This window comes from Podarcis filfolensis, assembly GCF_964270895.1.
Source record: "Podarcis filfolensis genome assembly, chromosome: 15".
Lineage (NCBI taxonomy): Eukaryota > Metazoa > Chordata > Lepidosauria > Squamata > Lacertidae > Podarcis > Podarcis filfolensis.
Window position 1 is genome coordinate 23,043,587 of NC_139618.1, and position 27,373 is coordinate 23,070,959.

General features: G+C 40.5%; 1 protein-coding gene across 7 annotated transcripts in view; it reads right to left on the minus strand.

The window, feature by feature from the left end:
- Positions 1-26,597, minus strand: part of ARHGEF12 (Rho guanine nucleotide exchange factor 12) — a 95,895-nt gene extending 69,298 nt beyond the window's left edge. For 2 of the 7 annotated variants that reach the window (XM_083588302.1, XM_083588300.1), the window contains exon 1: positions 24,508-26,597. In XM_083588302.1, the coding sequence (XP_083444428.1) occupies positions 24,508-24,539 (32 nt within the window). In that variant the 5' untranslated portion in view covers positions 24,540-26,597. Of the gene's footprint in view, positions 1-2,478; positions 2,571-13,520; positions 13,749-24,507 lie in introns of those variants that run through there. The other 5 variants (XM_083588299.1, XM_083588301.1, XM_083588305.1 and 2 more) reach the window with 5 other exon arrangements.
- Between the last annotated feature and the right edge of the window lie 776 nt (positions 26,598-27,373).

A 27,373-nucleotide genomic window follows, 5' to 3' on the forward strand; every position in this document is an offset into this window, starting at 1 on the left:
TAAGTAGCAACTTTTTCCATATATATGCTCAGCGGTCCTAGTGGAGTGCATTGATGCCACATCCTGCGCAACTTTGGGATCTAGCATAGTGATGATTCCAACAGGCATGTTGGGAAAAGCTACCAGATCTCCAAAATGGGGGGGGGGGGGAATCTAAGGAGAAAGTGAAATCATTCTTCCCCAGTAACTTACACAACATAAGTGCCTAAACAGGAATGCTAGTTAGTAAACTAGAATGTTTCCACATCTTAGATTTCATGGACTGCCCATAACATAGCAGTTTTATTAAGATCTCATAAATCTGAGCATTCTGGTATTCTTCTCACCAGACAGAACCTATACATTAGTGAGATTCCAAACTATGCTTCCCTAGAAATCATCTGGCCGTTGTCCCAAAATACCTGTGAGCCAAAGGGTATATATATGTTGCTTGATGCTTAGCAGTGAGGTAATATTAATCTATTTCTGTATTTTAACTGCTGTATGTTTTAAAGTATGGTTGTGAATTTTTTTTTAGTTTCTTGTTTTATCTTTTTGTAAACCGCTTTGAGAATTTTTACAATCAAGTGATATATACATCTTATGAAATAAATAATTAAAATTATAAGTTATGCAAGTTCTTTTCTTCTACCTGGAAAATGTATGTATTTTTAGGTAAAGAAATTCTGTCTAGTCTATTATTTAGCTGCATCATCAAAAGTGACAATTTAAGGGGAAGTTGAATCCCATTTGATTAAAATGTTGCTTTGGCTACCCCAAACAATAACTTTTTTTTAAAAAAAAGATAGCCTTGCAAACTGCCTGGGAAGTAAGTTGTATATAAATGGATTTATCCTGTTCTCCTCTCAGTTTACTGTTATATTTTATCACATATATTGAATTGGCTATTGTGTACGCAAATAATATTTAAAAGGAAGATTTTTTTTATAGAGAATAGATGAGGCACACCAGTTTCAAAAATAAAAGCAGAACGATACTGCAAGATATTTAATAGAAGTACAGTATGAACAGGAACACTATTCTACATTTGCATATTATCTAGGAACATGCAAAACATCAAATCTCAGTGTTGTCTACACTAAGCGGCAATGGCTATTCAGATTTTCAGTCAAGAGTCGCACCCACTCCTACCTCAAGATGCCAAGGACTGAACTGCATGGAAAACATGTGCCCTACCACTAAGTTTCAACCCTTCTCCATCTGTCCTGGATCATCTTCACAAAACTTGCCCATTTAAAGAAGAGACTGAGACTGAGAGACAGAGAGATCACTAGGGTTAGACGAAAGACATGCAAATACTGTAATCCAAAACCTTCCCTTCCATATATTTCTGCTGAACCGTTGCTGACAAAACCAGCTCTGAAAACTAAAATGTCCAATTCTATTCAGCACAAAGAGTTGTCAATTCTCACTAAGTTCAGAGAAAGGTGAAAGCTCACAATGCCTTGTCTAGTCAAGCACATCCCTTTTTACACAGCTGTGCCCTAGAACAGGAGTAACAAGAACACTGCCTCCTATGAAAAAATACTGCTTCCTTTGAAGCAGTTTCCCCTCAAGGAAATGGTTTCACAAAATCCTCCGCCCATCACATCTAATCTAACATCCATGCATTAATAGGCATGATGGATACCATAACACTCTCCGTGCTGCCAGAAACCCACACAGCCGCTTCACCACACATGGCGTATTGCTGATAATACAACCGAATCTCCAGAATGCTTTCTGTTTGTTATTCAGCAATGTTCTGCAGAAAACAAACTACCAATTTAACTCCCTCATCCTATTTTTTAAAAAAGCAATAGTAATTCAGCACAGAGATCCTGTCAGCAGTTGTGCTTTTGAGTGTCTTATGACAAAGATCTATTGGTCTGCTTTAGAACCATATGTCAAATTTATTAAATGAACCATATAAAAATTAAGGGAAAATAAATACAGCTCCTTAGCATTTACGCCTATCAATTTACATCCCTTGGTTAAAAAGCAGTCTTTTTTCTTTTTTCTGGTAAGAATATGAATGAGATATGCTATATTCAGGACTACTACAGAGATAAGAGATTATCTAGCATACACCTAACAGTAACTACTAAATGAATATGAAACAGATTAACCTACAGGTAAATCACAAAAGCGGGTCGAGTGGTTCCAGCAAAGTAGCATAAGGATTCGGCTGAGGATTCTGCATAGCGGAGACAGTGTTGCTGTCTGCCTCTTCTGTGTGAGACATTTTTCCTGGCTGTCAAACCTTTGTTCTCAAACCGAGGCTGAGCTCAGATTTTTTGAAATATGCTTTTTTAAAAGTAGGAGCTAGACCACAAAACACAACACAGTTGTGTACAACATTCTCTTGTCTGTTAAAACATTGTTTTCCATAAAGAAGAATGTTTCACCTTTTATTATTCTGCACCAAGAAAAGCTGCTTTCTATCCCTCTTCCCACATCACACATCAGAACAAGGAAACAAAGACTTACAGAGATTACCTGGATTGAAAGGGACCAGAGAAATTAGCCAGCAATACTATTTCTGATGAAGGTCAAATTGCTTAAGAAACCCAGCCACCCCATCTGATTTTGGTGGCTCCTTAAAAATGCTCATCTGATATTCTTGAAAATGGATTTGGTCAGTCCACTTGGGATAGGCAAAAAGAGGTGGAGTTTCTTCATACCTCCCTCCTAGCTATTATCTCAGTGAAGACTGGTAATGGAGAGGAAGAAAACAGCATCTACGTACATCTTCGGGAAAGGACTTCAGCCAGTAGGAGGGAGGACAGCTTAGGTCTGAGTATTTAGCTATCTTAGAGACCAAAAATATATATATATTTAAAAATATAATTACAATAGCAGTGTGAGGGGAGTAAAAAAATCACTGATACTACAGCCACAAATTGTGTCATAGTTCTTTTTTGTGGTGTTCATATCTCACTATATAGGTTTATTCTAATCTCTTCATAGAATAAATTGTATCTATATATTACAATTTAATATCTAACTGCCATCATTTCTTTAGGTCTGCCAGCAAATTACTTTGCTTCCCAATGTAAACATAAGAACACACAGGCTGTCCTGTGCAAAGTCAGATCACTGGTTCATCTAGCTCAGGGATAGTCAACCTTTTTATACCTACCGCCCACTAATGCATGTTTCTTGATGGTAAAATTTCCTTACTGCCCACCAGTGCTTGATGTAAGGAGGATTCAGCTTGTGCCATAGAACCCCCTACCGCCCACCTAGAATCCTGAAAAGCCCACTAGTGGGCGGTAGCGACCAGGTTGACAACCCCTGATCTAGCTCGTACTTCCTACCTACACTAACTGGCAGTGGCTCTCCACATTTACAGACAGAGCATTTTCATCCGTAGCTGGATATGCTGGGGATTGAATTTGAGATCTTATGTATACAGCAGCTGTTGTGCTACTGAGCTATGCCCTTGCTCAAAAAAGGGTGCATGTAGTTAAAAATGATGCCTGGTGAGCTTGTAACTGTGTAGGAGTAAGAACGGCAACTAGAAGACAAAGCCAAGTACTAGAGATCCCCCACCCAAGGCAATCTTGACTCTCACTGCTTTAAGCAGAGAAGTGCACCTTGGAGGAATGAGGGGCAAGGGAGAAAAAATGCCTTGAATCCACACCCTCGGTACCAAGAAGTTGCACCTTCCCCCAAAACCCCTAAATGTGCAGATTTTCCACCAATCAAGGGGTTTATTCTGTTTGCAAGACCACCTCTGGTCCACTCTTTTTAGGACTCCCCTACGTAACTATACCAATAAATCTCCTAGCTTGCCTACCAGTCCAGCTCACTGTCCAATCCCTGCCCTTTACTGCCTGGTCAATTTTGGCCACACTTCCAATTCTACTTTGTGTTCAACTAGATGGTTTTACTGGTTCTAAATCCTGTCTTTCTTTGGCACTTCTCTCTCATATAGACATGTTGGCAACTTTTATGTGGTGCGCTAGTCCAGAACACTTCTGTATGCAGAATTCATTTGCTCATTAGAGTTCTAATCCTGCAAGGACTTCCAGAAGTTTACACCTGGCAACTATAAAAATAGCACCAACATTCAGGAATCCTATCCCTTCCTCCCACAAGGGAGAATGGAGGTCAGCAGGTCAGTGCAGAGAGCAGTCAGCTCACTGCTCTTCCGGAGACATAACCAATTCAGCCCAGGGGAAGGAGGGCAAGGATGGAAGGGCTGTTTTCTTTTTCTGCCCCAATAAACATAATTAGGATTGTGAGCAGTGCTGGCGGGAGAGAAATTTCTTCACGCTACACTGTCTGTTTGTGTTTGATTAATGTAAATCTTCCCAAGGCACTAACCATGCCTCAGGCAACATGATGGCTGAAGCTCTGTTAACAAGCATCCATGCAGCTAAATACAACAGATAGAAAACACAAAGGTGGTAGTAGTAGGGGGGAATCCTCAAGAATTTCCCCTAAAATAATCTACTGTCTGTGATATCACTTCATTCTCACATTACCAGGGTTGGAAACCAGAGAACTGCGTGGAATAACAAGTCTGAAAAGGAAGCTGTAGCATTTCTTTACATTTTTCCTGTAGCTTACAAGACAGGCATCACATCATCTGCAGTCTGGATCAATATAAGATTTAAAAAAACAAAACAACTGTTGTGATGAAATACAGCAAAGTCATTGATTTCCACATTACAGACAACGGATGAGTCCCAACCAAGATAAAAGACTGAAGCGTTTAGCAAAAATTCCTCAAAAAAAAACAAAAAAACACTCACATGCAAAATTAGAAACATTTACTATGCTACATAGGAGTTTGATGCAGACTCCTAGGATTTGGTGAAAAAAGTAGGTGCTAAGCCAAAGAGTCCAAATTTTGTCCAGTTACCATGGTGCCAGGACCTGACACTGCCCAGACCCCAAGGAAATTTTTTTATGAGATTGTCTTGAGACCTCATAGAGAACCACAGTGCAACTGAGAACCCAGAGGAACCTGAAGTCAGAAGACAGCCTGAAGCTCCCCCACTTCATTGGTGGCCCTATGCCCCCACTACACCAATAGAAACATCAGAAGCCCTGCCTTGATCCCTGATTCTCCCCTTTTGCCCCACGAGTGGACCTCGTGGGCTGTCCAGAGTCACCATACAAGTGACCATTTGGCTGCTCAAACGCTCTGTCACCAGGGCCAGGAAAAACAGTTTACTTCAGAGGGGAGAGAAGAACCAGCCTCAAACACCAAGCAGACGACCAGGAAGAGGAGAGGCTAACAGTCTTAATATGTCTCTGTCTCCTCTGGACCCTTACTGGATTAAAAGCTCTATACCGGGCTGCTTAAATGTCCAGCTCACTTGCTCAGCTACTGCTCCAACACTGCCCTGGATACACTGAAAATGCAGACATCTCTCTGTATAACCAATATGACTTTTTTATATAGTGCTGGAAATCTGATCTAGGAAACTTGGGTTTAAATGACAGTTCAGTTGTAAGCCAGATGCCCCGGGCCACAGCCTCTCTCACTAAGCCTCTATCAGGCTGCCTTTGAGGACTTCATTAAGTGGTATCCTCAGCACACGGCTGACAGGAGGTTGAAACTTCCTCATTCCTAGAACTTTCAACTGTCCATACTTCATGCATATTCCCATATATGACACAGATACTGTGATGAGGAACAAAAAATTAAACCAATTCTGTTCCTCATTCTTTTAACTCTCATGTACTGAGTAACTAGATCGCTCCAGTTCCCTTAGCTGTAAACAGGTATAATGTTACTTACTTTTGTTCAATCTGAGGATTAAATGGAACTCTTGCCAGTATTAGTGTGTCTTGATTTTTGGTGATGTAAAAAAATCCATATTTATTATGTATTAAGATAAATGATATCTTGCCTTAATAATGTCCAAGGTAGCTAACATCCTCAAAAATGCACCACCAAGCAACTAAAACAGTTTAAAGCCAGAGAAAGAGGCAGTATGGCAAGTAATTAAAACATCAAAGTCAGCATTAAAGGACAAATCAAATAAAAAGCCCACCTAGACACTCATATATCATCAAGCTCTCTGTTAAACCATTGGTATTAACTGATTTGTTGTTGTTGGGTTTTTTTACAATTATTGTTATTTTAGGTTAATGTTCCAATTATCATGATTTGTTCAAGGTTATAATGCAGAAAGGTGTAAAGCAAGCGGTGCTTTAAAAAATATCCTTCAGCAAAGTGAAAAGCCCTCAAAACACCACTCCCATTTACTGACTGAACCATCAAATCATCATTAGCTGGGAATAAACAATCCCAGTGACAAGTTATTTTAAAAGATTTTACAGATTCATTACTGCAGTTTCAGATCCTATGAAATGCTGACCCTACTATATCTGCTATCAACATATATCAGAAGGGCTGTAATTCAGTGGTACAGTGCATGTGTTGCATTCACAGGGCCCTATGCTCAATCCCTGGCACCTCCATACATTATGAATAATAAATACTTATGAGCATGCATAATAGCCGCAGTGACTAAAAACCGAACAAACAGAAAAAACTGCATGAATGAATACAGCCATTTCACCAAGGGTGGGGTGGGGGGTACATGAAGGTTGCAACAGCTCTGCAAGGCATTGTGAGAATGTGATTTTCAGCACAAGTAAAATAACAAAGACATTTACCACACTGTAAGGAGAAACACTGCAGATATATGATCATTCAAAAAAAAATTTGTTAACAGAGTTAAGAGAGAGGAAAGGTAGGCCTATTAAGAGGAAAATACTGACAGGGAAAACATACATGACAAAGATAGCATTTGTTTTGTTTTTTATGATACTTTACTCTGACGGAAAAGGCTGTATTTTATTTGGTATACATTTGCAATTTAGCAAGTTAAAAACAGATTACATATGGATTGTCAGATCAAAAGAAGTGTGTAAGTGGCTTAAATTCTTTAAATGCCTCTTCTTTCATGCAGCGTAAGTTGCCTTAAAATAAGACTGCTTTCCTGGAATATTTATTCAGCAAATATTTATATATCACCAACATTAAGAAATAATTATCATGGCAAACAGGATAAAATAAACAATAAAATTACATTTATAAAACTACTACAAAATACATAACTAATCAGTAAAGGTAAAGGTAAAGGGACCCCTGACCATTTGGTCCAGCCGCAGATGACTCTGGGGTTGCGGCGCTCATCTCACTTTATTGGCCAAGGGAGCCGGCATGACTAAGCCGCTTCTGGCGAACCAGAGCAGCGCACAGAAATGCCATTTACCTTTCCGCCGGAGCAGTACCTATTTATCTACTTGCACTTTTATGTGCTTTCGAACTGCTAGATTGGCAGGAGCAGGGACCAAGGAACGGGAGCTCACCCCGTCACAAGGATTCAAACCGCCGACCTTCTGATTGGCAAGCCCTAGGCTCTGTGGTTTAACCTACAGTGCCACCCGTGTCCCTGATCAGTAGATCAGGTTAAAACATAACTGAATCATGCCCTCAGGGTAAGCAAGGGTGAAAAGATTAGTTCTACACAGGTATTTAAGTGCTATACTGTAGGTGTCTGTCTGACAAACACTGAATTGGGAATGCATTCCAAAGAAAAGGTTCCACTATACTAAAAGCACTGGTCTTAGGGGACATAAGTTAAATCAACTTCTCATCTTGGGAAATATCATTAAAAATCAGACTTATACCTTGCTTATCTTTCTGCTATTTCTTTTTTTAAAAAATATTTATTAAAATTTTTCCACCTTAATAAAAAAATCAAAAAACAAAAAACAAAAAAAATTAAAAACACATAAAGTTTACAATCCGTATTTTCAATAACATATTTCCCTGACTTCCCCACACTTCCCCTTCTTATATTCCAATTCAAATTGTTAGTTCATCAAGTTCTTATCCCCAATTTTTAACCTTTTTATATTTAATTCATTTTAGAAAAACCAATTTTAACTTATAAACATCAATATTTGTACATCAGTGCTCATTCTTAATACCTTTTTCTAAAGTCAACCCAAATTCCCTTCCACGAATTCCCCAATTTTCATACTAATAACAAAACAAAATAAAAAACAGATTATAATTGTACACCCTTTGGATTCCCAAACCCCACCACCCCCTATCTTTCTGCTATTTCTAAGGTCTTTTCATTTTCAATTTGGCCTTTGCTTTTCTTCACACCCTGTTTGCTAATAAAGGAACTCCTTCCTGTTTTAGATTACTAGAGGCATGATCCCGTGCAAGAACAAACCAAGCAAATTGGAGCTTCTTGAAAAAAACAACACAAGAAGCTCTCCTGCTGCTCAGAACAAGATATGGTAAATATTTACGCAGAATTCACAGACCTTTACCCCAAATAAGGAGCCAGGCATGGGAAATGAGCAGCTTCCCAGAGCTCTACACAGCGGATATGGAGGAGTCCCCGAGGAACGGAAGCTTTATCACCAATGGAAGACGAAGTGCAGTGACTACAGTCCTGGGTCATACTAAAAAGTCTCTGGTTTCCCTTCTGCAAAGATTTGTATCAGTTCAACAGTATGCACAGCCACAGATTGTCAAGTCACAGATTGTCAAGCACAGCCACAGATTGTCAAGCGGTCTTGGATAAGTTCAGCCTCTCAACACATCAGACCAAGACAATATGTCAGCAGTAACACTTGAATAAAAGTTTAAGAATAAGAGTCTAAACATCAGCAATCAGTCCAACAGACTGAGGTGGAAAGGGCTAGCAAGAAGGGAAAAGATATAGATGTTCATATCAGCCACTTACTGCATCTAAAGAGTAGAGGCAAGAAGGCCGTCTGTGTGTGTGTGTTGGGGGTGTGTGTGTTGGGGGGGGGTCCTCTGCCTCTCAATTTTCTCCAGTTTTTTAAAAGAAAATTGGAGGAGGGGAGAATCTGCAAAACTCACAAGAGAACTGCTACTACATCAGTCTAGATTGCTAAACTAGAAGCTCTCACATTTCATTTGAGAAGAGTAATTTCAAATGTTGTAGAATGCAGAGCATCTTAAGATATATTTTGGCCAAGCAATGGCAAGGTATTTTATACAACACAGCCTCCAACTTCTCTTGCTTCTCACTAGCCTCAGATTCCTCCATCTTCTGCATTAAAAAAAAGAAGCATCAGTCACAGAATAAATGAACATGTGAAAAAGTTGAACAGTTTCTTTTAATTCCTGCAAGCTTTCAAAACCCATAATGCTCAATGTAAAAAAAGTTCAGAATTTGAATCTATGGGTCTTTTGACATTGATGAGAGCAATAAACATGAATCACCTTAGTATTCATGTTTGGAGCGGATTATTTAGAACTGGGGTAGCCAACTGGATGGCTACCAAATATTTTGGACTATAATTTCCATCAACCCAAGCCAGTAGAGTTGTAGTCCAAAAAATCTGGAAGGTACAACGTAAGCTACCCCGATTTAGAACAATTCCAAACTTCCTTCTGGTTGTGTCTGGTAATGAAATGAATGTGACCCTGCTGAACACCATCAAGAGATGCTTGGGAAATCAATACCATTGACCATAGTATCTTCCTGAATCAGCAGGTTAGAACGGGGCTGAGAAGCATGGTGTTACAGTTGTTTCAGTCCTTCATGTCAAGTTGTTTCCACACAATGCCACAAGGCCAAATTATCAAACAGGCTGCTAAGGCCCTGGCTTAGAGCCTTTGATTTTCATATTAAAATCTACTAATTTTACAATTAAAACACCAGTTGTGCTGGAAGAAGCCAGTGTTCAAATTTTTTTCTATTATTATATACACGATGTATATGCTTCAATTAGTAAAAGTGAGGAAAAGTTTATTAAGCGGCCCACTTAGACTCTCAGCAATTTTCAAGTTTCAATATTGAACTAAGTGATATTAATCCAGTCTAGACTGTTGCACATTATAAAACCATGCTGTGCTTGCTACTTGAAGCATTCTAACATTCACTTCAAGTTATCATACAGTGCTATGGTTTTCTTTTTCATTTATTAAACCACCTGAGAATGTACACATCATATGTTGTTCATGATCTCTGTATAGTATTAATAGAGAGAAACTGTAGATATAAGAAAGAAAGAAAAAAGGCAGCAACTCGAATAACGTGATGAATCTTAGAGGCAACTCCAGTACAGGCTTTTTGTGAGTACCACTTAAAAAAAACAAAAAAAAGAGCTAACTATTAAGGCAACAACAAAAGAGCTAACTATTAAGGCAACAACAAAAGATCAAGTTGCTAGATGATTATAATGGCAGGAATTAAATCATCTATTGCACCTACCTAGATCAAGGTAAAGTACTTATTCATTCAGTACTTACCAATAGTTCTGGAACAATTGGCAGGGGATATCTGCACTGGCAAAAAAACATTTTAGAAGTCCCACAGGCAATCCCATGCTATCTTCAGCACCAGCCCAGAACACTGCAGGTCACTACTATATGGACTAACATACCTAAATCTATTTGAAATCTATACATCTGGGTACTTATAAGTCTAGAACTGCACACACCCAATATCAGAAAGCAATAGGATGGATACAGAATAAAAAACAACAGTACCTATTTTCATTCTCCCAGCCTCTGAAAACACAGAGATCCATTGCCTAAAACAGCTTCAGATGCTCAAATCTCAATGTTGGAGACCAATGAGCAAATTTAAGCCCAGAAAATGTATGAGGCTCACAACAGACCTTCTGATTCCCACTCGTCACACATTAATCCTTTGTCACTGATAAAGCTATTGACTTTTTTCCACACTGATAATTTCACTCCCTTCCCCTCCAAGCCAATAAATGATCAATAGTCTTTTTTTCCAGGCCTTCTGGTGTCACTTCCCAAATTTATGTTTAACAGTAACATGCACTGCTACTCAAAACAATGCTTTGAAAAAGGGGGGGGGGAGTTTGAACAATCATTGTGGTTAACTTTTTGTCATTACTCCATTTTTTCTTTTAAATATGTTTTCACAGAGACTCTTGAATTTAGTCTGATTGCTTACCTAATAATGGAACCAAGAACCTGCATAGTCCAGAGGATAAACAATGAGAATTCAGCAATTCTCTGCCACTGAACTCTGATCGGCTGGTTATAATTTAAAAATTAATTCTTGGAATTCCTTTGATGTGAAGCGCTGAAAAGTGTTAACTACACACCGTAGATCACCATGTGAACATTCACCTTACTAAATGAGGCCATGTGTAGAAAAATTGCAAAACTTTTTTTTAAGCCACCATGTTGATCTTCAAATCAGCAACCAGTTTATGAATCTGTGAATGTTTCCCCTCTCCTGGAAATTTCTAAAACAGATTACACTGTTGCCGTCAAAGATGGGCTGTGCATCTGCACTACCCTACTTCACATTGTGCATAACACTTACTCAATTAAAACAACAACCTCTAAGCAGTTTACAGAAAGGAAAATCGGAAATATTCTTTAAAATTCTATCTATGAACTATTCTAGTCCTTCTCTAGTCCAGACTAGAGGCCCTCCCACCCCTTTAAAAAAAAAGGCATCTGGCAACAGTAGCAAGGACAAAAAGCTGTGAAAATAGGGAGAATCAATCCCTGTGCCCTCGTACCCTTTCTAGTGCAGCTGGAACCCAACAGGAAGACAGGTCCTGGCACCCACTGCCAGGCACCGACATTGGTAATATGGTGTCCTGTGCTAGGCCAACATTTGCTCCCCACCCCCAGCCAACACACCCCCTTCCCAAAGCTGGCTAAGCAAGGCACCAGGCTTTGGGAAGGAGGCATGAGGCTCTGACAGGGTCCTAGAGCCCTCCCATCTCCTTCCAAAAGCTGGGCAAGTGCTAACTAAGCTTTACGAAGGAGTAAGGAAGATTCTAGGACCTTGCAGAGTCCTCACATCTCCTTCCCAAAGCCCAGCACTTACTAGACTTTGGGAAGGAGGCAGGAAGGTACTCTCTCAGCTCGGCACCCTGTGCAGGGGAACCAGTCGCACTGCCCTAAATCCACCTCTGCAATAGGTTTTGCATGGTCCACCAGGGTTTGCCTTCCTCCACTTACTGGAGAGGAAGAAAGAAAGAAAGAAAGAAAGAAAGAAAGAAAGAAAGAAAGAAAGAAAGAAAAGGGAGGAAGAGAAAAAGAACACATCTCCCTCTTCTTATTTTTCCCATAGTTGAAGCTCTCCTCCACAGGGTAACTCTTCCATAAAGAAAACGGAGTGAAACTCGCTTGGCTTAGTTTCCAAGTCACTCCCATGTGAGCCTGGGGAGAAAAGTCATGCATTTCTACCAGTAACCAAATCAGCCTGACATACTGCTGATTTAGACCAAAGAGTACCTGAATAAATAGTCATTTACACAGTCGTCTCCTCACTATCCCAATGTCTGCAGTGTTCTCATCTTGAACATGTACTGATTAATTATTAATTTCCACTTTCCTATAACGTACCTGTATGTATGTTATAAATATATGAATATACTGATCTACAGGAGAGGGTGGACAAGACCACCTAAGAACCTGCTCTAGCAGGACTATCTCTCTGGGCCTTCCAACCACCACTTGTCCTGTGTAAGGATTCTCATTACTTTATACAGGGCTGTTAATACTGTTTATTGTGTTTTCTAAAAGTGTTATTTGAGGTTACCATTTCAGCGACCTTGGAAGGATTTTCATCTTGAGAAACAGGAGACATATATATCTATATATAGATATAACTGTTTTTAAAAAAATACCCAGTATTAATGGGGAAAATCCAAAGCATTTTTTAATTGTGAGTGCAATCCACACTATTAATCTTAAATGAACTGTCACCAAAATCCACACCAGTAAGTATTCAGAACCAGTTAATTCAGATCTGGAGAAATATTTTGTAGGTAAGATCTGTTCAGCACAGATTTGAATTTTTAAACAATTTTAATAAAAATACCAAACATTAAATTATTTCAAAAGGAGAGAAGAATGATTATTACCAATGCGTCAATTTAGTTCAACATAAATAATTGTTCACATACTGATGAAACCTTTTCTTCACCCATGAGATGGTAACCAAGGGGTCTTTTGGTCTATTATGCTTTTTGCACACAATCAATGTTTGGCAAAGAAAAAATGTAAGGAGACTACTAATGCAACACAATTCTCTTCAAAAGACCAAGTCAGTGCAACATCCCTGGGAGAGCTCAACAAGACAAAGAAACTGTACATTACCATTATCTCCACCTTTCCCTACCAATCTGCTTAACAGTTACAACAATACCACCACCAACCCAATGTGCACTCAGGCACACACAATCCAGTATATGGATTGATACAGACATACAACCAACTCTGGGAAATTCCAGCTGTCAATGGTATTACTATACACAGATTCTGTCGCTATGCATCTCCCAGCAAAATGAAAATGACTAACTATTGGTCCCATTAGTGGCCTTTACAACAAATTGGGAGCAGACTTCTACCTAGGAAAATCCCTGAAAAGAACAGTCCTGCTTTGATGACAAACACCAGAAGCCCAGTCATCTCTGTGGTCATTTTACCTCACTAACAGCTAGCTTTGCTGTTTTTCTTGCTTGCTTATTTCTGATTAATCTAATCCAAGTGGTGATTTAAATAAGAAATCTACCTCGTTCAGTAATGGAATTCAGAATAAATCCTCAATACTAAGATGAAGCAAGAAGGGTTTCTACAAAAGCTGCCTGCTCTACACTACCAGGACAAGCAGGCAAAAGGCATGTTTTTACATTGATGTAAGCTTCTACGAACTTCCAGTACAATTCACTCAGCAGCTGGCCTGGAGACTAAGCACTGTTTCAGTATCTCAGGAAACACAGTGCAGATCAGAAGGAACCATTTCCCTGCAATGCAAACAAATGATAGGGAGAGGGAAGATTTTAGAAGTATGTCTCAGTCATCCTGATGTTCTTGTCAAAGGAGTAAATAAACAAAGAACTTCCAGCAGCTATGGAACAATTGATGTAAAAAATGGGATTCTTGTCAACTGGCTGCATTCCAGAATACAGCAGAGAACATCAAACTGCTCATGACTCACAGCAACTTGTTGTTAGTTTTCATCCTCAAAGCTTAATTATCTACTATTTTATTAGTGAATAAGGAACACTTCTAGAAGGGACATTTTCACATCATATCTATTTCTGCACCTCTGTCCAACACCTACCCACTAAGCACAACCGCTAAAGGATGTCAGCCTGCAGAAAGGCCAAACAGCTCCAAAAAGCTTTCCACACTCAATGGCAGAGCTGAGTCACCACAGCTGGAAGCTCCTCTATATTTTGCCAGCTTCCTATCCCCAAAAGTTGAGATATTATTTTCTGATTTTCCCAAAAAGCACATAGAATTTCAGGGGATGTGAAAGACCATACAGTGAAATCATCAAGTAGGTATGTTTCCTTATTAACCGATAACCCTCAAGTATGAGAGAAAGGAAAATACTTAGAACTTATTATCTACAGCTAAAACTTGGGAAATATTTTTCTTGATGGTTTCAGCAGGCTACTCAGTGTCACAAAGAGTATGGGCCACCTAATAAAAACAAATTTAAAATGGGCTAATAACTTTTGTGAACTTATTTTCAAAGCCAGGCGAAAACTGTTATTACTCCTCTACTGCACAAGATTTTCTGAGAGTTCCATGGGAATAAGATCTTGCTACAAGTACAGTGGTACCTCAGGTTACAGGTTACAGACTCCGCTAACCCAGAAATAGTACCTCGGGTTAAGAACTTTGCTTCAGGATGAGAACAGAAATCGTGCTCCGGTGGCGCGGCGGCAGCGGGAGGCCCCATTAGCTAAAGTGGTGCTTCAGGTTAAGAACAGTTTCATGTTAAGAACAGACCTCCGGAACAAATTAAGTTCTTATCCCGATGTACCACTATAAAATGCTTGTTATCCCCAACAATAAAAGCAGGGAATGGAGTGCAGGAGAGTAACTTGCAAGGGATATGGTAGCCCCTGAAACAGGTAAACCAGGACAAAATTTTCTTATGGCAAATAAGGCTTACACCACGTAGGGGTGAGGGAGGGGACAGCTCTTATGTTGTTGTTTAGTCATTTAGTCGTGTCCGACTCTTCGTGACCCCATGGACTAGAGCACGCCAGGCACTCCTGTCTTCCACGGCCTCCTGCAGTTTGGTCAGGCTCATGTTTGTAGCTTCAAGAACAGCTCTTATAATATGTTCCTAAAAATCAGTGTTCACACTAGAGCATTGGCTTCCACACTAAAGTAATTTTATGTGTATACAGAGGCATTTTTACCTCCATGTTATATTGTAAAGATGTAAAGGTTGCAATCTCAATATTTTGTTAACTTACCCTTTGCTGCTGTTACAACAAGGCAACAATAAAACATTTTCCTTTTATGTCAGAGCCCTACACAACTTTCTGTATCTCATCCAAGCACTCTCATGTCTACTCAGGACTGTGACATTTAATTGCAGAGTGTATGACTTCAGCAACAAATTCAGCTTCACTGACAAAACTCTGGATACTTTAATGCCTCAATTCTACATGGACTGAAAAATATTCTCAAGTCTATAAAAGCCACCCTGGGGTAATGGTTACTCAACCAGCCAATAGAAACAGAAATAAAACATGTGGTACAAAATGCGATAAGATCATTACCCACAAGAGCCACTTCCGCTTTTGAAACCACAAAAAACCACAGCAGAAGGCAAACCACAGCTTTTTTTTCCCCAGAAGCTTACAGTGGGTCCCCAGTTTGAAATGTGCAGCTATCTGTGATAAGATCCAAGGAGATTCCTTTGTCCTCTATCCCAGAATTCATGCTTATTTCCAGGAAGTAGGCAGATCAATTCCCTTTACACTTCACTTTATGGATCTATTATTGTTCATTTTATGCGACAAATCAAATTGACTCAAAATGTTATATAGCACTTTCCAATATGAAGATAACTCCATCTCTCTTTCACCCACTGTCCTGTGATACAAACTTGAGGTTTCCTATTCTGTTCCTATTCAGCTGTTCTGTAGTGATCAATGACATCACCCAGACAGAAAAGCCATAAAAATTCTGCAGCTGAAGCCATTCTGCAGGTATAGGAAAGTATACAAATTTAATCAATAATAATAATAATCCTTATTTCTGACTATTTACAAGTTCTGTAGCCTTCTTTATCTTATTCATCACTTCTTGTATGCAGTTGGATTGTTAATGGCTAATATCACCCTTTCTGGTAGCATCAGTATCCTACCTTTCAAAAACAGAGCATAAATGAGTTGGTAAATATCTAAACAGCAGCAAATAAATACTTGGAATAAGCTTATGATACCCATCCTCAGTCTTCCTCTCCCTCTCATATACAAAGAGTCTTGAATAGGATAAAATGTGCATAATAGCTATAATAAATGGAGTGGCAATTTATAGAATCAGTAGCATCAAGTGGTAAAGTACCACTTCAGTTGCAGTGGGAGTGCTTGTATATTGTATACTCATGTACAGAAAATGAGTATGTACCAGTGAAAAAGATATTCCGAAACTTTCTCTCCGGCATTATTTTTCTACATGCAGGGAGCATAAATTGGTCCCTAGCACCACAACCAGAGTATAAAGAAATCTGTATGCTCCCAAGACCTACTGCTTGTTTTAATTTTGACAGCCAAACATGAATGAGTTTGCAATCCTGCAATTTCTTTCAATTTTTATATATAGTCTCTCCAAACTTGTATCCCCCCCTCCTTTGCCTGCATCTGGTGCCAAAAATCAAATGACCCTTCTTCATGCCTCCAGATTCCAATAACACTTCCTCCAGGCACCTTCGAATACTGGCTCATTCGAAATTCCACAAAAAACATGCCTAAACTGCTCACAGATTACCATCAGCTTTAATTTTTCAACATTGGAAGCTATCCAAACACTATGCCATGTGACATGATAAACCAAGACTATGAATAGAGAGGGTCTGAGATCAGTTTCCTACACAAACAGGAACTATTTGGCCAGACCAGGACACATCACTACAATAAAAACTGCTTGAATAAGTCAAATTTATTTGCATCCCACATTTAGTTCAGGAGTGCAACAAACTGTTCCAAGTGTGCTGCCCTTGTAAAGCCACACCTCATTCATGTGAGCACAGGCAGAAAGATAGGCAGTTCTCCCTTTGGCAGTTTATGCATGCCATTTCTTTATCCACACTGAGAGGCCCATCTGGTTAATTCACACCTTGCACTTCATGCTACATCCCCCAATGAGATCATTAACAGAGAAGCCATAATTTCACTGAGCTGTTTAAACAAGTTTAGAAGCTTAAAGTGCATCTCCCGAGTCAGTAAGTATATCCTGTTGCAATCCTAAAGAGGACAATGTGTTTCTAACAGAGACAGCAATACTTTGGCCATCAGTAGCTGAAGGGCACCTGACAAACATGATGATGATTTACGCAAATTAAATACACAGAAACAAGGTATGAACTTGAATGAACTGCACAGATTGGGAATTTGAAATGTTTACACAACTATTCCATCCATTGGGAAGCATTTCTATGCTTATTTACTGCTTTGAGTTAATTGTAGAAGTTCTTGTTGCTCTACAGAACACAAAGCTACAGATTGGGGGAGTGGAAAGTCCAATCAAGCATTGGGACAGGAAATATGCAAGTGTCTGCCAAGAAATGGTAGCTGCTTACCTTTCTAATTTCTAAACATATGCAATACATGTTTCTGCTGGCCAGAAATCAGGATTGTAAAGTGGCCCATTTTTTCTCCAGAACCTCTGAGATCAGGTAGGCTACAAATTAATTAAAACACACACACATCTCTAGAACTGAGTTCACTAACAATATATAAATGAAGTGTCTCTGAAAATGGCACCAGTAAAGGGTAGATGCATGTGGCTCAAGAGTTAAAATGTTTTGGAACAAATTTCATTTATTTACATGGTGCCAGAAACTTACTAGATGTTCCCTAAGGAAGCAAAATAAAATAAGCATGTCTTAAGATCAGACACACTTCCATTTCCCATCTTCATTTGTTATACCTTTGGATTCATAACATACACTAAGGAAATGCTGAATTTTAAACAGGGTGCCGTCATATAAATTTCATTTCTTCTTTTATAACATTAAGCAATATCTTAAAGGTTTTGTTGTGGGGCTTTGTTTTTAACTTTGGATCTCCACCTTACTTAACCAGAGCTCATTATTCCAAAAGAAGTGACAAATGCGTAATTGCTTGTCTGTTTACACACACACAATTCCTCATAAAGCAAGAGGGAATGTTTCCTTTGTGTGGTGCCCTGCAGATGCTGTAGATTCCAACTTCCATCAGTCTTAGTCTATGTCTATACAGTTAATGGCCAAGAATAATGGAAGCTGGAGTCCACAATACTGTATCTGGAAGGCACCAACTGGCTGCCCCAGTGCACTGCTTTAAAGGTTAAAACCAGCACCTTGGTTGCATTAGAAAATGGTAACCCATTGAGTTCTTCTAGTACAGTGGTACCTTGGGTTACATATGCTTCAGGTTGTACAGTTAAAATATGGCGCATATGCTGAAAAAGCATCAATACTTTTTAGTGCAGCATTCACATTCACCCATGCAGTACCAGCTATACGTTTTGATTATACAAAAAGTGTGTCTCACAGTTTAAACAAAGGAATCACCACTGCCCATCTAGTTGGTTTCAACATCAGAACCACAGCAAATTTTGACAATCAAAATATAGAAAGGAATTGAAGTCTGACTAAGTTTGACTGTCTATGCAAGGTTGTTAGTTGGTGTATAAATCAATATGAATCAATAGTCACACTTGAGAGAATCCTGCATGGAACACCACAGGCTTTAACTGAATTCTGATGAAATGAAGCAGCTCTCACATACAAGAAATGGTAAAAATATTTGTCCCTCCAGTGTATTGGACGTCATTGTGAAGTTCTCATTTATCCCCATTCTGACTGTTATCCAATTTGAAATATAAGGTACTCCTAATTGGCTTCTTTCAGACTTTGGCAGGATTTAAATATGATGTACTGGATGGAATGAAAATAACTTGGTATCCATTACCGCCTTGAACCTTTCAGCATTACTAATTTATGTCATAGTAAGTTCAGTGAAACCAAAGGATTACATGCATTTGGCCAGCAGTATCCCGCCTCCACCCAAGCAATTACCTTGGCACCCACAGCTTTCTTCAAAACCAGAAAAGCAAGCTCCAATTTTTGCTAGAGATAGAATAAAAGCCTGAAGAAACTGTCTAGTTCTAACCAACAACAATGATCAAAATTTCCAACTTGAAGGGGGGAAATAATAACTAAAGGAAAGCTCAGACTAAGTATATGGTCATACCAGCTAGTGTAGTTTGTATCATTTGTATCATTTCATGGGTGGAACAACTGGTTGCTTCACTTCCAGCTTCCGCTGAGGGAAAGGGAGTATCTCATTAATGAAATACTCACATTCTGTACTGTTTGACACAAATGTTGGAACAGAACTGGCCAGACCCTCTATCTGGGAAGTGTGAGAGGTTGCCTCTTGAAATGTCAGTATTTAGACCCCTTTCTGACAATGGATCAAAATCCCAGCTTGCCGTTTGACACAGTGGGCTATGGTGCTTAAAAAAGCAGCATAAGAATGTTCTAGGTGGGAGGACAAAAAGGCATAGCTTGTCTCTTCTCAGAGAAAATCAGTGCCACTAACAGTCTGAATTATCACTGCACACTGAAACAGAATATCTTTCTTTATATTCTGATGTATACACCATCATTTAATGTGTTTCTAGATAACCTGGGAATAGGTACTTTACAGTGATAGGCAACACAAGTTAAAAAAAAAGAAAGATAACCTGATGACTGGAAATGTTTGGCTAAAAAGACTGCTACAAATATAGTTTAAATGTCTGAGCACTACAAATTAGCAAAATGAGAAGTATGCACAACTTTTATATACCTACAACTTTTCAGTTAAGCAACTGCAACAAAGGATAAGAATTTCATAGAAAATGGTTGTGCTTAGCAGAACAATTCTTATTTTCCACCCATTTAGATGTCACTATTATTATGCAGGCATACGCTGAAATACGAGGCAAATTAGAAAGAGTCAATTTTAGCATCTAGTGATGAAGGAAAACAACAATTAAGAAATCTTGTTTAAGTAATTGTGTAAATTCTCCACAAACACTTATTTCACTCACGGTAGCAGGGATTTTAGATGCTATTATAAGAATTCACTTTAACAAAAACATGCTGGAAGAAAAGATATCAATTGCTAAACATGGGACACACTACCTCTAAGGACACACAAAAAATGCACACAATGTGTGAAGCAATGACTGGCAATGCTATATGAAAATTGTTGTTGTTTAGTCATTTAGTCGTGTCCGACTCTTCGTGACCCCATGGACCAGAGCACGCCAGGCACTCCTGTCTTCCACTGCCTCCCGCAGCTTGGTCAAACTTATGTTCGTAGCTTCAAACATTATTTATTATTTATGAAAATAAATGCAGTTAATTAGACTGACAAAAAAGGGAAGCAGGCACATCCAGACGTTTCTATGTTGCTGCAACACAATGCATTCGAGTCATCATGATCATCTTAAACGTTTTCAAATTGCTCAGCAATGAAGGAAAAACACACTTTATCCCAATCAGCCATGTATCGCCTGCCACAAATGGCAAAACATAGGATGTTCAAAGCCAACGCTTGCCCGCTTTCAGACAGCAGAGACCAAAAATATTGTTTTCTATCTTTGTTATGTAACTGCAAAGACAATGGCCATGAAAATCTGTATGTTGACTGTTAACTCAGTGGAAACCAAGAATGGCGCCAGAAGTCATGAATACTTCACATTTATTTGGTATGACTTTAAAAAAAAAGGTGAAAAAATTAAAAAGGAGCAAGTTTTGTGCATGAGTAAGAAAAGATTACAGTGATATTCACTGAGGGTAATAGGTGTGCTGATTTCACACTCTTGAGGAACAGGATAAACAAAATTTGTTAAATACAATGAAAGATTTAAACTACAGAATAGTCTTCTGTAACATTTAAAGAGATAAGGAGAGATGTTAAGCTCCCTTTAAAGAAACATACTACAAAGATGAACAAAACAGAGGAATAATATAGTTCAGTATATGGACGGAAGATGAACAAAACAGAGGAATAATATAGTTCAGTATATGGACGGAAGATACATTGTGATAAAAAATAATTACTAAGCTCTAAGCAGATACAGTATTTGAAAACTGAAAATGTGAAGCGGTCAGTTCCAAAACACATTCTAAACAGTTCAACCCCTACCCCCAAGTTTCTTTACTATATATAAAATAAAAGGGCAAAGAGAACAGGTTTGCCATGAGTCTCCCTACTGTTTGGTGGAGATAGATATATATAGAGATATAGATACACACACATATTTTTCAAACTCTGCCATATACTGCAGTTTTAAGAAGGCCCTTGAGGCAGCTAAATTATATAAATATTAACACAAAGATTTAACAACAATAATTCAGTTAATCAAAACAGAACCTGTAAAGGTATATTTTTTAAAAAGAGCCATAAAGCTATATATTAAAAAAACAACCTGTGGGTAGTTTAATTTCCAACTTGACTAAATTGCATTGGTTTCACCTTCCAATATATTGCTGAAATAAAAATGTCTTGCTCTTAACTACTTTCCAGAAGATAATGACAAAACTAGTCCTAGAGCCAGAATTCTGAAAAGTGTTACTTCAATGAAAGTCCTGATTACCCGACTTCACATACACACACCAAAAAAAACTGACCTAAGCAAAGTCTCTTTGGATGATCTTAGCATATAGGAAGCATGATCATTATAAGGCAAAAATCACCACCATAAATGAGATTAACTAGAAAAGCTGCAAGTAGAAGAATGGGCAGGTTCAGTTCTGGACACAAGAGCATCAACACTGGTAATCAGATCTGAAGCCAATAGGAAATAAAAGTTACTGTTGACATACAGATCTAGACCTTGATCTGCAACCTGTCCTGCAAGCATAACATCTGCTTTTTAAAAAAGCAGAGAGAAAAGCTATATCCTGCTTAATCCAACACAGACTGAAGAAATTAGCACTATGTAAGAAATAAATTTCAAAGAGAATGAGTCCTCCTAGTTCAGGCCAAAAGTCCATCTATTCCAGGATCCTTTTTCCACAGTGGCCAACCAGGTTCTTATAGGAGGTCCATAAGCAAGACATGGGGCAATTAGCCCTTTCTCGCCAGTTCATCTCTAGAACTTCAAGAGTAATTGGTAAAAAATCAGCCTATGAGTGAAGACTAATGTCCATGACAAACCAAGGCCAGGTTGGATACATTGCAAGTAAACAACATTGCGAAGCACTATGCTTGAAGCTAACTTTAAGGAATAACAGAACTGTTCATTTCTTTTTCTTAAATAATAACAAAAAAGCTGGGGGGAGAGAATCATTTATCTGTCTCCTACCAAAATAAAGCATAGCACAGTCCCCAAGTCATTATTTATCTGGTGTTTTCTGAGCAGAGGAAACTACTGAGCAGACATATATTCATGCAGCATCATGTTCAGAGTCAAAGCTTAGGAAAGTGAATGTGGGAACGTGAAAACAATTACCTTATCACCATTAGAAAAGAAGTTGCTCAAGAACAGAGGTCAAGCAGGGTGGCATAAAAAGTCCAAGATTCCTGTCATACAGCACACCTAGGCTGAAGACAGAAAGCTAGCTTTCACCACCTTTAGCAAGTAGTTGCTAATACTGTTAAGTTGAATGTGTACATTAAAAAGGAATATAAAAAGACAATGTGTCAATTTTTATAATGGTTATTTTAATACAGTAGTACCTCGGGTTAAGTACTTAATTCATTCTGGAGGTCTGTTCTTAAGCTGAAACTGTTCTTAACCTGAAGCACCACTTTAGCTAATGGGCCTCCCACTGCCGCCGCAGCGCAATTTCTGTTCTTATCCTGAAGCGAAGTTCTTAACCCAAGGTACTATTTCTGGGTTAGCGGAGTCTGTAACCTGAAGCGTATGTAACCTGAAGCGTATGTAACCCAAGGTACCACTGTACAATGATAAAAAGAATACCTTGTTTCAGCAACCAACCATCTCCACTAAAACTGCTCACCTGCAGCCTATTTTTCTGCTATTCAGATCAGTTACTAGCTGACTAAAACCTGTTTGATAACATGAAATAAATGAATGGCCTAACAGAACCTCCAGTAAGCTACCGAAACAAAACACTTACATTTATTTTTTTAAGCTCGAAAAAGATTTGTAGGAAGATAATTAGAGCTTGAAGCACATGCTCTGTACAAGAAAATCCAAAGCATTCTTCCCATTTTTCTGGAAGAATGATTCAAACAAGAAAATGCATTCAAAATCCAATTATGCATTTAAACTTGAGTCTGCTGCTGCTTTTAAAGAAAAGGTTCAGCATTTTAGAAGCATAAATAAGCAGCATGTTTAGCAGTTCTGTAGCCAGCTCTGGAACCCAGAAAATTGTCTGAGATAATCAACAGAGCTGGATTATGTGCCTGTTGACTCCATGACTCATCTACAAAATAAACTCTTCAGGACTGCTGCAGCAGTCACAAGGCCAAACATTTGGACCAAACTTCACTTCTTGTAATGCCTATGTTATTGGGTGATGAAGTACAAACTAACACTATTCCTATCCAGAGGAGTAACAGATACTTGCCAAAGAAAAAGCAGCTGTCAAGTTCATTCTCCGCATCCTTTTCTTTATGATTATGCATCCAAACTCCAAAATACGAAGGGATGGCTGTTTCCAAGGTTTTGTTTTTTAATTTAGTACTTAATGAGGAGGAAGCAGACTTTAATAATAAAAGCACAATATGAAACCTCTTATCTAAACTCAACATATTGCATGTCCCAGATAACCAGGACTTCCCTCCAGATGAAGAGGGCATATCCTAGGTTCCAGAACTGTCAGTATCATTAAGTACCAATTGCTGGGAGGAAATGGGGTGGGGTTGCAGTTTAATAGGATGCAAAGAGAAGCGAGGGAAAGTAACATGAGTCAGAGGGGAAGGAGGAGAGGAAGAGGGGAGAGCACAGGCTTCCATGTGCCAACTACAGCAGATCTACTGTAAAGACAGACACTTCAGCATCCCATTTTGAAGAACAAAATGTAAGTCCAAACACAATACAATTCTCCAAATAAATACCGTGGGTGCCAGGAACTATGAGACTGAAGAATGCCACCGTGCGAACTGGGAAATAGGTTAGGTTATTACGTAGTGTGTTCCAGCTCCACTCAGAACGACCTGCCCACTAAACATCTGCACCCCGAAGATGAATCAATCTTCTATACAACCCCTTCACTGAAGTTAGGAAATACTTTCAAGAAGTAACCCTATTACGACAGTATACCAGAACGCACATCTGGACCAAGTGACTAGCAGCCTTGAAAACCCTATTATCTGAATCAATTTAGAACCTAACCCAGATGATTTGATCATCATCAGATCAAAGCTGGGCTTGCCAACTCAAAAAGTAAATTCCAACCTCATTTACTCAAGGCTGTCAACCTTTGCACCTTTCCCACTGTTGCAATATTAAAACTTAAAATCCGTCCAAACTCCAAGCAGTCAATGCAGAAGGTGCACAGAAACACTATTCATACTGACCTGTCCGTGATTGCAGACTGTGTGCCACTCATTGGAGCCCTTGGCAAGGAGACGACTTTTTAGCCAATCTGCATTGTACTAGTTATAATTTAAGTACATTACTGTCAATTTCCCATATACACATCAGCTTTGCTCCAGAGAAGTACTAGTGAAGTCAGTTAAAAACAACAGCAATGCAGTTCTTCACGATTGCCCAAAAGATCCATATCAGAGTACGCTCAGGAAAAGCCACAAAGCACCTTTTCTGCCCCAAATCCTCCAAGTAGTATGGGAGAAGGCCTTCAAAGTCATGATTCAATCCTCTGAAAATCCTGCCGTTGCCTCAAGATGGTAACTGTCAGACACAGACACATCTGCTTCAAGTTATTCCCAAGCCTCGTGTCCAGGCATCACAGTTCCAGAACTCTTCTCAAGTCATTAGGCCACAGCAAACAAACGAAGTCAAATAGCGTAGCAATCCCTGTCCAAAGAAAGGGGTGAGGGAACCTTCTGGGGAAGCAACTAGCCTCCTCCAACCCTTACTACCCCATGGGAGGGCAGGAACACCTCATCTAATACACTTTGGGGTCAATTCCCCACTGCTGAAAGTTGCTTCTCTGGGCTCCACCACTTTCTAAACTGAAGAACCCTTTGATGACCTTCTATGGGACTGTGTGGGGTGGCACTTCTCTCCTGCACTTGATTTTCTTTCTGCTTTCCTGTGGGGGGTGAGGAAACCCCTTTTGCAGCACTAGCCCTTATGGCCCTGCTGACCTTTCTCTGCAGGACTGTCAAGAAAAGCTGGTAGGAGTGTCCCACTTTTGAGCTGTTTCCACCAAGGAGGGGTGGGGGGATGTTAGGAAGACAGGAAACCCCTTAGCCCTTCTATGGAGAACTGGGCAGAACCTCCTCTTTCTCCCTTTTTCCCCGTGGGTAAAGAGAAACTCTGCCTTTTAGGAAGGCAAAAAAACAACAGCAGAGTAAACCAGCCCCCCTCCTCTAAGAAGGGGTGGGGAAATGAGATCTACACGCACCCCAGCCCCAAATTAGGCTCTGGGGCTGATTAAAGGGAGAGAGAAAATTAGTCTTGCATGAACTGAGGTCGCACCTCGGAGCTTCCCCTCAGGGAAGGGTTCATAATATTCCCTACTTTGGTGGGGGTTGGGAGTATGAAAACACACAAGAGCCAGGCCGGGGGGTGGGGGGGTCCTCTCTCGACGCGCCCCCCGCCCTTTTCCTCTATCTCCGCCTCTCTCTCTCTTCTTCTTCTAGGCCCCTAAGAGCATCATCTTCTTCCTGACAGGACTAAGTTCGTCGATGGGTCCGGGGTGGGGTGGGGAGGTCGGACGCCCCGAAGTCGTCGTAGCAGCAGTTGCGGCGGCCGCGGGGTGGGGGGTGTGAGGAGAGATGAGACGACTTCTTTTCGCCCCTCCGCGTCGAACCGGCTTGACTCCGGTTCGAGTCCGGTTTGGGGGCCCGCTTGGCCGCCGAGGCTTCGCCGGTGGGGGCAACCCACCCGAGCCTCTCCCGTCGACGACTGGGACGAGGAGTGGAAGAAGAAGATTAAAACAACAGCGAAGGCAGCTGCCGTTCCCGGAGAGGCTCCTTCCCGCCGCCGAGTCCGGAATGTGAGGGGGAGAAAGCGGAGCGGGAGGGGAAGAAATGTGGGCTCCTTTCCACAGGCCGCGTCTCCTCCTCCTCCTCTCACCGCCGCCGTCTGAGGGCCCGACTCGGCTTCGCCGCTCCCGCCGGCGCTCGCTCGCTCGGGGTAGATTCTCCTCAGGCCGACGTTCCCCGCCGGCTTCGCTGGGGCAGGCCCAGGTTCGACTCCACTCGGCTCCGTTCGGCCTCTTCCGGCGGTTCCGGGACTATTTTGTTCCCCCTCCTCTCCCCCCCCTCCCCTCGCCACTTCTTTAATGCATTCTTCCCTCCACCAACACACACACAGCGCTTCACTTCAGGGAGCCGCCTCGCTCTTCGTCTCCTCCTCCTCCTTCTCCCGGCGCTCCATTACTCGAATCCTTCCGCCGGGACGCGTCACACGTCGTTTTGGAATCTCCGTCGTCGCGGCTCTTCGGCCGAACACAGCGCGCCGCCTCCGCAGTCCGTGGCGGGAGGGTGGGGGTGAGGGAGGAGTGAGAGAGAAGGAAAGGAGTCCGTTCGAGGCCACACCTAGCAGGTCTTCCTTTGGCCCTTCCGCTGCCGTCGCTCACGTTCCTCTTGTCACGAGAAGGCGACTTATTCGGGCAGAGCAGCAGCAATATGTATCCATTTGAAGCACATGACTTTCCCCCCAAGGAATCCCGAGAACCATAGTTACCCTTCTCAGAGCCCTAACAAAACTGCAATTCCCAGGATTCGTAGGGAGAAGCCATGTGCTTTAAATATGTAGTTGAAGATGCTTGAAATGGGTGGTGCGAACTGTTCAAAACGCAGTCTTGCGTCCCAGGAGACCCTTCACTCCCAAGTTCTTTTGTTTTGCCTGATGCTAAGTTTGGACGTTTGGGTGCTGTTCTGTCACCCCTTGACATCCAATGAAGCTGCATATTGGAAGATTGAGGGCAGACAAAGTACAGTGGTACCTCGGGTTAAGAACTTAATTCGTTCTGGAGATCCATTCTTAACCTGAAACTGTTCTTAAGCCGAGGTACCACTGTAGCTAATGGGGCCTCCCGCTGTGCCGCCGCCACACGATTTCTGTTCTCATCCTGAAGTAAAGTTCTTAACCCGAGGTACTATTTCTGGGTTAGCGGAGTCCGTAACCTGAAGCGTATGTAACATGAGGTACCACTGTACTTCTTCGCACAGTGCATGGTTAAACTATGGAATTCACTCCCACAGGAGACATTGATGGCCGCCAGCTTGGATGGCTTTCAGACAGGACTTA